General features: G+C 39.8%; 1 protein-coding gene and 1 pseudogene across 1 annotated transcript in view; one reads left to right on the plus strand and one right to left on the minus strand.

Moving 5' to 3' along the window:
• LOC126195572 (dynein axonemal heavy chain 2) overlaps window positions 1-12,576 on the minus strand; it is a 957,657-nt gene that overhangs the window by 616,044 nt on the left and 329,037 nt on the right. Inside the window, 4 exon segments of the mRNA XM_049934198.1 lie at window positions 9,548-9,710; window positions 9,796-9,925; window positions 10,045-10,134; window positions 10,241-10,368. Of these exon segments, the coding sequence (XP_049790155.1) occupies window positions 9,548-9,710; window positions 9,796-9,925; window positions 10,045-10,134; window positions 10,241-10,368 (511 nt within the window).
• On the plus strand, window positions 3,441-3,558 carry LOC126195901 (5S ribosomal RNA; annotated as a pseudogene).

The following is a 12,576-nucleotide window of genomic DNA, read 5'->3' on the forward strand; positions in this document are numbered from 1 at the left end:
GAACTTATTCATCAGCGGGTGTCCTTACAGAGATTACCAGAGGCTAGTTACTTACTTATTTTCATTGACATTCTTGGACCCTGTGGACAAATATCAACAGGAAGTCACAACATCTTGACCATCACTGATTACTTATTGTGTTATGAACAATGATTGCGATGCTCAACCAGCAAGCCAAAAAAGTGGCACGTAGTGTTCAACAATTGGGCATTAAAATTTGGAACACTGGATTCTCTTGTAAAATGCCAAGGCACAAATTTTATATTAGAACTTATGAAGCAGTTATGCTGGCTTCCATGAATCCAGAAGTTACAAACAACTGCATTACATCCACAGACCAATGGGCAGACAGCGTGGATGCATGGAATCGTATGCAAAATGCTAAATCAATATGTGAACAGCCACCATAATGACTGGAACACATTGTTGCTCTATGTTGTAGCATCATAAAACTTCAAGGTGCACAAGAGCACAGATCTTCTGTCCTATGAAGTTGTCTTTGAACAAAACATGTTTTCACCTTTTGAGTCACTCAATCCACTTCCCAGGGACAATATTTCAGCCATCTGGAGAACCAAAAAGCGGGTAAAAGCTGTCTGGTGCAGAAGGCAAAGACTAAAGCTTTAGGAAGTCTAAAAGGAATGCTATGAAGAAAAGCCACATTATCAAAATACCACATTGATCAATGGTTAATGCTAAATAGTCCGTACATTCCACAAGAGAAAAATGAAGTGCTAACTAGACCACACATTCCAAGAGGCAAAATGAAGAAGTTTGTCACATGCTATCAGAGTCACTACCAGGTAGTAGAAATGACATCTCTAGTGAAAATGAACCACAATGGTGCATGTGGAATACCTTTGCCCTTTCAGAGCCACTACTGGCAGACACACTGAAAGGAAGGAGGAAAGTGGGAAAGAAGAGTAGAATGATATAGTGAAGTGAGCAGATTCCCTCTGCAACTACACATGTCCTTCCATAGGCACTGAGATCATGAGGTAGGCCACAGTAAATTTGGGAATTACTGACTGTAAATTTTGGTCACAATTGTGACCACGATGCTAAACATCACATACTCCATGTTCTACCTGTCTGATTTTCCTTTTGAAATCTTGCTTCTCGAATATCTGGCCAACCTAAATGCTACCGTGGTTCCTACTCTTCTCACTTTCCTGGACCAAGTGACTGCTGCTCATAACAACCGAAAAAGCATGGAAAAATAATTTTACCATTTGTACCAATAGCACAAGGACTATTAGCATTGAGCTGTCTATTAGCACTGCGTTATCATGATGAGAACGTCTTCGCTGGTCACCTTCTTACTACTACCATTGTAGGGCAGCTTGCTTCTGTGATAAGTAGGTTAACATACTGCCTGACATGGCACCAGTGTCTTTAATATCTGTTTTACTATCCATGCCATTTGGATCCTATCTACATTAGCTCCTGTGACCTATGTAGTTGGAACGGCCTCTCTGCACCCCCCCCCCCCCCCCCAAACCACACCCCAGCATAACCTAAATTCTCACAATTTCCTTTCCTGTTACATTTTCCACCACTATTTTCTTGCTCAAATCTTTTAACCCCCCTCCTCTGCCCCACATTTAGTCTCTCTCATCCTCTTTTTGTAAATGCCACATTTTCAGGCCCCATTTGCTATATCCACTGAGAGCTACATGCTTCACATTCTGTCATAATCACCTCATCCCTTTCTTGCTCCATACATCTTATATCCTCCCACTTGCATGACACATTTCCTTTTCCCTCAAATCATCCTGAGCAATTAGTAATTCAGGATGCAAGTGAATGTGTTTGGTGTCTATGTGGTGAGACTATTTGTTATCCCAGCAGAAACTGGTAGCATTAATGCCAGTTAAGACTCTGTGCTGTTGTATTTATCTGTCAACCAAACATTAATCACTTACAGGTAAGTCAGCTACGGGTCATTCCCAGAGTTAATCAGGGTCCTTTGGCTTGCAACTGAGTGGAGTGTCTCAAGCAAAGGCTTCATTGACTCTGTGAAGGCCTTATCTGCAGAATTCTAGTCCTGTGTTATCGGGTGGGGAATCTGTAGGACTCCCCTTGATAGGTCAGGGGTGCACTACACAAAGCAAGCAGCTATTTGGGCAGCAGTGGGACACCAAACCAAGTTCAGAGGGGTAAACACACTTCAACTGTCAACATTTTATCAGTAAACTGTCTAAGTGTTTGAAACAAAGTTCCCAAATTTACTGCACTCCAGCAAAGTTCTCACACTGAAGTTATTCTTGGGATTGAGACCCAGCTAAAACCTGAAGTAGAAAGCTCTGAGATATTTAGTGAGTCACGGAACATTTATAGAATGGACAGATTAGATACCTTAGAAGGGGAGTGTTTATTGCAGTTGACAAAATCTCTATTGAGGTGGAGCCTGAGTGTGGCAGTGAAGTTATCTTGCCCATATAGGTGGTCTAGACAAAAACAAGTTAATTGTTCGATGTTTTTACTGGCAACCTGATTCCGCTATGACAGTTCTAGAATCATTGAATGTAGATCTATGGTCAGTAGTGGGTAAACATCCCGATCATGCATTACTAATTGGAGGTGACTTTAACCTACTGAGTAGAGACTAGGACTTCTACGAATTCACTGCAGGGGGTATAAAGAGACAATCTTGCCAAGTATATCTGAACATGTTTGCTGAAAACTGCCTTGAGCAGCAAGTTTGGCAACCCGTACACAATGGAAATATCTTAAGACATTGTAGCTACAAACAAACCAGGCCTTATTGATAGCATCAGTATGGAGATGGGGACTAGTGATCCCGATGTCATCAAAGTGATGATGATTATGAAGGGTTATAAATCAATCAAGAAGGCTAGGAGAGTGTTTCTGATACAAGAAGCAGATACACAGTCGTTAGCATCTCGCATAAACAGCGAATCACAATCATTTAGTGTGATGGACATAGAGGAATTATGGGCAAAGTTTAAACAGACTGTAAATCATGCTCTGGTAAGTGGATTACTGACGATAAAACCAACAACGGTTTATCAAATAAATCTGGGAAATGCTGAGGAAGCAAAGGCTGTTGCACTCTTGTTTCAAAAATGTGCAAACCATGACAGGCAGGTTAGTAGAGATTTGTGTGTCTGTGAAAAGATCTATACACAAAGCATACAATAATTACCATCATCCTACCTTAGCTAAAGATCTGCTGACAACTTGAGAATTCTGGTCCTACACAAAATCGCTAACCAGGTCCAACCATCGTCAGCTGAAAAAGCGGAAGATGTGCTTTGTTGGTGCTGCACATTTTAGTACTTTTAACTAAGATAAACTCACACCAGAGTAGAAGTGTGCACAGAATCAGTTAAGTGAAAAATCCATGCAATACATACGTTTATTTATACATACTTTTATATATACATATAATTTTCATTTGTGTGAGACTGTATGTGGGCAATGGCCTTGCCACATCGGATACACCGGTTCCCATGAGATCACCGAAGTTAAGCGCTGTTGGGTGTGGTTGGCACTTGGTTGGGTGACCATCCAGGCTGCCATGTGCTGTTGCCATTTTTCGGGGTGCACTCAGCCTCGTGATGCCAATTGAGGAGCTACTCAACCGAATAGTAGCGGCTTCGGTCAAAAATACCATCATAAAGACTGGGAGAGTGGTGTGCTAACCCCACGCCCCTCCTATCCACATCCTGCCGAGGATGACACAGCGGTTGGATGGTCCCGGTAGGCCACTCGTGGCCTGAAGACAGAGTGAGTGCGACTGTATGTACAAGAACAGTCTGCCGATTTGAAGTTCTAGATACACTTATTTTACTGTTTGCACTGCTTCTGCATAATCTTTCATTGACTCTATCAGTACCCATTTGTACTGTGATATATTGCGAAATTTTGAACATCCGCGGGTGCTGCGATATACTTGTACTGTTAGTGTCAATTATATACTTAAACTTAATTGTGCTCTTTTAAAAATTTTAACTTAATTGTGCTCTTTTAAAATTTTTGAGAACACTAAGCCTATCCTCATTCAAAACGATCATTCTCTTATTTCATGTTACAATTATGTGAGAAACAGGTTATTTTTGAGAATTTTCAGATGCTTACAAAACTATAATTTCGTAAGTTACCAATACAAGTGTTCTGGATATGTAATTTAGTTAGTAGCAAATCTTCGTTTGTGGTTCACAGTTCTGCCAAAGAATACATTACTCCTGAAATTCATTGTACATCAATGCAAATAAATGTGCATTTTTGAGAATTTTTGGAAGCTATCATAGTCGCTTCGTATAATATACGAGCAATTTGTAGTAAATCAGCATTTGTGATTTAGTTACCATAGCAGATATTCTAACTAATATATTATGTTACAGCTAGTTTTTCCTTAAAGAGGAGTAGCCCTAAATATTATCAGCATTTAATAAATTGAGTTTGCAAACAACTATAATTAACCTCAAAATGTTTTGGGAAAGTAGCAATTTTTACCACGGGTTTTTGTGTTGTCTTAACAGAAATCTTGTTTTGTTTATTTGCTTCAGTTATTATAGGAAATTAGCAACTTTTTAGCTCAACAGATTAAAAGATAATCAGCAGGCTTAATTTAAAGTTATTTTTTCACTGCCTTCTAATACAATGCACTAACCAAGATGCAGCCCCACTGTGAACACTGTTCTCAAACATGGGATGAATTGGTTCATATTTGTAAGCAGCTGGAAATCGTCCTGACTGCTGTCGAATGATTGGCAGCTGCTGTGAATCAGTTATGTTGGAAGAGCTCCCAAGTGTCGTGCGCCTGTGATACTGGTGTCAGAGATACCTCAAGTACTATGCTCTCCTCTGGATGCTGTCTTCTCTGCAGAAAGTACGGATCTGTCATTATTCATTCACTTGACTGGGAGTGCCATGTCAATGGTAGATCTAGGCGTCCAGTACAGGGTGGACGAGGACCAGGGAGGACTGAAGGTGATGTACCAATCCCATTGACAACAAGTTTGAGGTGCTGTCTCTCACTGCAGTTGAAACTGAGCCAGTGGGACTCACTCCACCTGTTTGTCTGGTGTCAAGAGGAGGCAAATGCAAAAGAGTAGGGGTCTATTAATCATTGGCAGTTGAAATACACAGTGAATGATGGTACCCTTTAGGGAAAGCCAGCAAGGGTCAGAAAAGGACACCAGATGCACTCAGTGTGTATGCCTGGGGGCCTTATTCAACATGTTGAAGAGGCTATTCCAGGTGTCATTGAAGGAACAGATTGCAACCAACTGCAGATTGTGGCACACATTGGGGCAAATGATGCCTGTCAACTAGGCTCTGAGGTCATACTTCGGTCAACCCAGTGACTGGCAGAGAAGTTTGGGAAGACCAGCCTTGTGCATAGAGTTTCAACAAAGCTAATGATTTGCAGCACTGTCCCCAGAACTGACTGTGGTTCTGAGATGAATGAAAGGACTGAACTAGAAACTTCGAAGGTTCTGTGAAAAACTAGGCTGTACTTCCTAGACTTGTGGCACAGGGTTGGGAACTGTAGGGTCCCCTAAATGGGTCAGGCGTGCACTACACATCAATGGCTGTTATTCAGGTAGCTGCCTGTGTGTGGGATGCACACAAGAGTTTCTTAGGTTGCACGAATCTCCATCCAATACACATAATGATAGCTGTAAGAAACACAAAAGTATCAGTGAAAGATCAAAAGAAATGCCTCCCACAGGTGGGAGAATTAAAATCCTAATGTTAAACTGTTGAAACATTCCCAACAAAGTGCCAGAGCTTGAAATGTTCATGAAAAGCAGTGAAGTTCATATAATACTAGGTACAGGAAGCTTGTTGAAACCTGAAATCGACAATAGTGAGATTATTGGGGAAAAGTTAAGTGTGTAAGATAGGCAAATGGGAAATGGAGGTGGTGTATTGGTTGCAGTAGACAAGAAATGCAAATCCAGTGAGATGGAAATTGAAGCTGTAGGTGAGATTGTTTTGGCAAGACTCAGATTCGGGGTTGGGCACAAAATGATAATTGGATCCATCGGCCACCAGACTCATCTTCTGATGTAACTGAAAACTTTAGAGAAAATCTCAGTGCACTTGTACATAAGTTCCCCAATCATACTGTAATTATTGGTGGAGACTTTAATCATCCACCAATTAATTGGGAAAGTCACTGTTTTGTTAGTGGTGGGTGTGATAAAGACATTCTACTAAACTTTACTAAATGCCTTCTCTGAAAACTACCTACTGCGGATAGTTAGGAACCCCACTCATGATGGAAATATACTGGATCCAATGGCAACAAATAGACCTGACCTCTTTGAGGATGTCCACATCAAAACTTGTATCAGTGATTATGATATGGCTGTGGCAACAGTGATTATCAAAGTACAAAGGACAACTAAAACAAGCAGAAATATATATATGTTCAGTACACCAGATAAAAAGTCAGTAGTGTCATATCTCAATGAGGAACTTAAGACTTTTAGCACAGGGCAGGAGCATGTAGAAGTTTGAAAGAATAGTTGACCATGCAATGGATAGATATTTACCCAGTACAACAGTTCAAAATAGGAGGGAACCTCCACAGTATACAGCCATGTAAAGAACTCGAGATTACTGCATAAAAGGTGCGAAACAAACCGCAGGGCTATAGATAGAGAGATGCTGAATGAAATGCATTTGCTGCCAAGAGAGCAGTGCATGATGCCTTCCATGACTGCTGTAGCAGAATGTTGTTGTCAAGTAATCTTTTCTAGTAATATACAAGGACTGTTAGTGGCACCAAAGTTAGTGTCCAGATCCTAGTGAAAGAGACAAAAACTAAAATTGTGGGTACCAAAGGAAAAGCTGAAATGCTTAAATTCATTTTCAATGTTCCTTGACAAAGGAAAACCCAGGAGAATTGCCCCAATTTAATTCTCTTATCACCACAAAGATTAATGAAATAAGTATTAGTGTCAGTGGTGTTGAGAAATAGCTGAAATCATTAAAACTAGACATGCTCCAGGCCCAGATGGAATCCCTGCCACAGTCTAAACTGAATTTGTGGCTGAGATAGCCCCTCTTTTATCTATAAGCTATCGTAGATCACTCGAACAGAAAACTGTGTCCAGTTCTTGGAAAAAATAACAGGTCCCACCTCTCTACAAGAAGGGTAGTAGAAGTGATCCATAAAACTACTGCCCAGTATCCTTGACAGCAATTTGTTGTAGAATCTTAGAACATATTCTGAGCTCAAACATAATGGGTATCTTGAAGAGAATGACCTCCTCACTGCCAACCAGCATGCATACCGTAAACATCGATCACGTGAAATCCAACTCGGACTTTTCTTGCATGACATACTGAAAGCTTTGGATCAAGGCAATCAGTTAGATGCAGTATTTCTTCATATCCGGAAAGCACTTGATTCAATACCACATCTACTCTTATTGTAGAAGTAACTTCGGGTGTGGTCTGGGGAAGTGTGTTGGGATCCTTGCCATTCAATCGGGTTGAGATCTGGTGAGTTGGACACCCAACACATCAATTAGAACACGCCACTGTGTTCCTCGAACTACTCCATCACACTTCTGGCCTTGTGACATGTTGCATTATCTTGCTGAAAACTGCCACTGCCATTGGGAAACATTATTGTCATAAAGGTGTGTATGTGGTCTGCAACCAACCTACGATACCAGCTAATAGGTAGGTAGTCATAATATTCTGGCTGATCAGTGTACGATACATAATTTGACCCATGGATGCCCATGTGAATGTTCGCCAGAGCATAATGGAGCCACCGCCAACTTGTCTTCATCCCACAGCACAGGTGTCAAGGAGCTGTTCCACTGGAAGATGATGAATTCACACCGTCCTATCGCCATGATGAAGAAGGTATGAAGATACATCAGACCACGCAATGCTCTGCCTCTGATCCAATGTCAGTGCTGATGGTCATATGCCCATTTCAGTGTTCGGTGCACTGTGCATTCATAAGACTTGTACTCTATCCAGCATAAAGTCTGATGTAAGTTCCACCACAGTTCACCACCTGTCCTGTCTTAGTAGTCTGCCCAGCCTACAACATCCGACATCTGTGATGAGGGGTGGTCACGCAAACCCCACGTCTGGATATGGTTTCACCATGTGTTGAAAACACTCACCACAGCGCTCCTCGTGAACACCCGACAAGTTGTATTCTGAAATGTTCATGCTGAGCCTTTGGGCCATCACAATCTGCCACTGGTCGAACTCAGATGGATCACACACTCACTGATACTACATGCACCATGTGTGAGTTTGTGTAGCACCCATTCCTCACCAGGTAACACTGCTATTGTGTGGACAAGTTTTATCGATAGTAGGTTCGTTTAATCTGTGGGAGAGTGTCACAGAGACACTGAAAAATTGAACTGTAAGACTTAAAGATAGATGTAAACTGTCCTGAGAAAGTCTATTAAGAAAGTCTGAAGAACCCGGTTTACATGATGACGAGGAATATATTACAATCCCCTATATATCGCTCAGATAGGGATTGAGAGGATAAGGTTAAAAATAATTACTGCAAGCACAGAGACATTGAAACCATCATTCTTCCTGCACTCCATAACTTAATGGAATGGGAAGAAACGATAATAACTGGTGCAATGGGATGTACACTCTGCCATGCACCTCAATTATCAGAGTATAGATGTAGATGTAGATTTGCTATAAATTATGGATGAAGGGCAGCAGGCAGATTCCATATTTCTAGATTTCCCAAAAGCACCTGACACAGTATCCCACTGCAGACTGTTAATGAAGGTACGAGCATATGGAATAGATTCTCAGATACATGAGTGGCTCAAACTCTTCTTACATAATAGAATAATTGTTAGCAGCATCATATTGTACCAAAAAATAAATTTTATTTAAATTCAACCAAAAGTTTGTTCAGTTAATCAAAGAACACAGATACACCTCACAGCAAAGTCACTGGGATATCATTCACACAGACCTTCGTCAATCGTTGGACTGCTCAGTAATTACAGTCAGGAATGGTTACTGTAGTTGCTATGTGGTTTCTCTGTGGTTTGTTTGATTGTGCACATAAAATATTGATAATCAGCACTTGTCATTATGAGCAAAATTACTCAGTCTCCATAGGCCTTTCTCCTCTTATGCACAGAGACTTTTCATATATGAAATAAATCAAAATGCAAAATAATTTGTCATGCAGCAGATTTTTACCTTCTCAGATAGCCAGCTGGTGTCATCCTTTCACCAGGAATTATAAGGAAGATGTATCAAGAGAGAGATAAAAGAAAAGAAAGGTTTGCAACAGTTTTCATGCCGTCTTTGAGAATGAAAAAGTATTTTCTTGTAAAATACTGTAGATGGTAAACATGCAAAAAGAACAATAATAGTAATTTATTAACACACACACACACATAGAGAGAGAGGGAGAGTGGGAGGGAAGGAGAGAGAGAGAGAGAGAGAGAGAGAGAGAGAGAGAGAGAGCAGCAACATCATAGCAATTTGTACATACAGAACTAAATATATAAAAAGTCTATCTATGTACTTTTTGAAGAAAATCTGATACCTGTCTGTGAGTGGTGTTATCACAAGTCTGCCAGAATTTCCCAGATACTCATATCCATAGTTAAAATATGTGTTAGTTTGACGTATAACACAATCATCAATTTCACGGTCCCAATAAAACCGTAGCTGGGACAACCATTCAAATGCTGTTACATCCATGCAATCTAAAAGGATTACAACATTTAATTAAACATCCGTTCCACAGCAATTCTTAATTTTTTTATTGTTTAGAAACATTTAACTACTTACTGGATCTGTACATTTTGTCAATCACATCTCTTGCATGAATTTCAATAGTAACCAAAGCTACTACTTTGAGTCTTTGTATTTTTGTAAGGCTGCCCCTGATAGCATCTGAGAATTTGCCCAAAACTTGATTCTAAAAGTGCAGACACATAATTAGCCACAGCACATTTCAAATTAAAAATACCCACTACAATAATAGCCAAATAAATCAGACAATAAAAGTTATAGAAATGGTTGACAAATATAGAATACCTGCTTTCGTCTGAGCTTCTTCAATGGGCTTCTTGTTTCCAGAACTTTACAATACATTAATGTGCGTGTACAGTCTGTAGTCCACTGGATCTGTTTATACAAAATATTTCCATTCCATTGTAAATACTCCTCATCTGAAATGCTTTCTAATCGTGACCTATGATGGAATGTAATCAATGCAGTGACCAAAACTCACCTGACTGGAAGTAATACACATTTGACCTGGCCAATCTTTTATCCAAACATCTCTTTTTGTCAAATTTTTTCTGAGTGAAGCTCTGCAGTTTTTCAACTGAATTCTTAAAGTGCAACGCATAGTCCTTTCTGAAACAAAATATAAAAATGGTTCAAAAAATTCATCCAAAAGCATCTGTAAAAGACAGGCACATAATCTTTGTGACAGATGTTAGTGTGCCTACATAGAACATGTCTCAAGACATAAAATGTCACAGCACACAAGCAATTGTAGAGTAAAAAGTTCCACTCTGAAAATTTCTTAACAAATAAAGCAGGAAAAGTGGATGAAGCAGAGGAGGAAGAGTAGAAATATTAAATAATATTTTCAATATTTTCAACCAGTAATGTTGTGGGACATAGAAAGTTTTATTGTAAGAAACACTGACTTCATCTGAACAGCTTTACAGCCAATATGCACTAGTCTAAGGTGAGGATTAATATCATATTTCACAAAAATCTTAACTCAGATTTGCACAAATCTTCAATTTTTTACATCATACTCTAAGAATGTAACCCTCTCAAAATAAAGGAAAAAAGCAAGGTAGATGGGGTTTAAGATGTTGTTGATGAAGTATTCTTTAGAAAATAATCTGAAAGCTTTGATCAGAGAATTTGGGGATGGAAAGCAGCTGTATCCTTTCCAAAGGAACCGCCCAGTATTTGCTTTAAGGAAACCTTGGAAAACATACACTGGGATGTAGGAATGGAATTTAACTGCTGTCCTCCAAAATGTGAGTCCAGTGTCTTCATCACTGCACAACCCCATTTGTTCTCACAACAGAAATTGCCCAGACCCTCAAAACAGCAATGTACAAAGGTTTCTACGTCTATGTTGTCTTTTTGTGGTGTGAAACCTCAGTGCAGTAGAGCATCTTTTCATTTAAAACATAAAAAGTATAAAACAAGAAACAGTTTTATAAAAATTAAATATTAAAGCAGTAAGCGAACAGTGTAAAGTTCTAAAGGAATGGCCACCAAGAGGAATCATCCAAGTCTAAAAATAAGTAAGGCAGAAAGTAAAATGTTATGGAATCTAAATGCCTAAGGGCTCGAACTCTGAAATGGAGCAAGAACAGGATGATATTAGTGCTAATGATAATGGTAATACTGATGACAACTATGTAGGGACTTCAGAAAGTAACACTTTTCATCCCACTCTAGAACACATTTTCAGAAGAGAGTACACGTTCTGGTTTTCCTGCACACACAGTTATGATGTGGAACGGATACCAGATGAATCACATTGTGTGAGTGAAATAGCACAGCAACTGGGAGCTTACTCCAAAACTGAAGTATGTGGGACAATACGATTAAACTGAAGTATGTGGGACAGTATGATTACTGTTGGTAAAACATCTAAATTACACACAGATTCTCAACAAAATGCTGGAGGTATATGGACCAAATGCAATGTAGTATCCTGCTATAGTGAAATGGTGCCAACAACTTGACTAAGGCTCCACACACACACACACACACACACACACACACACACACACACACACACACGAGTGATGCAGATCGTGAAGGAAGACCGTCAACACCAACCACAAATGAAAATGTGCAGGTAATCAAGGAATCTAATTGCAGATATTGTAGAGTGACTATTGTAGACATTGTTCAGCATTTGCACAAATCAATAGGCTGTGCTGATTCCATCGTTTGAGGTCACCTGAAGTATAAGAAATTGTGCTCACCCTGGATTACGCAGTCACTGTCACCTGTGCACGAAGATGCAATGTCCCAGCATCTCTGGACATCCCTGACCATTACTCTGTGGGTGAAAATAATTTCCTAATCAACATCATTACAGGCAATGAGACATGCGTCCATCATTCCACACTTGCAATTACAAGAGTATCTAACGAATACACGCACCTCCTCGTCTCTGCGGAGGAAATGCAAGGTTGCACCACCAGTAGGGAAGGTCATGGTCACCATTTTCTTTGACTGTGAAGGAGTTGTATACACAGAGTTTATGCAAAGGGCACAATCATTAATAAAAAATCATTATATGCAAAACTGACATTGCTACACAACTGCATAAAGAAAAAGGAACATGGAAAATTATGCATTGTTCTCTAGCACAACAATGCTTCCTTTCAACCTTTTCAACAAGAAGTTTGGAATCATCTGACGGGAAGTCCAGATATTGTGTCATGTGATTTTCATCTTTTTGGAAAGTGTAGTGAAACATGCAATAAAAATTACTTGGCCTTCTGCAATAATGTGTAACTTTCTTCTCAAAGGCCCCTAATATACTACAAGGGATATGCAATAAGTAGAGCAACATGT

The sequence above is a fragment of the Schistocerca nitens genome, chromosome 7 (assembly GCF_023898315.1).
Source record: "Schistocerca nitens isolate TAMUIC-IGC-003100 chromosome 7, iqSchNite1.1, whole genome shotgun sequence".
Lineage (NCBI taxonomy): Eukaryota > Metazoa > Arthropoda > Insecta > Orthoptera > Acrididae > Schistocerca > Schistocerca nitens.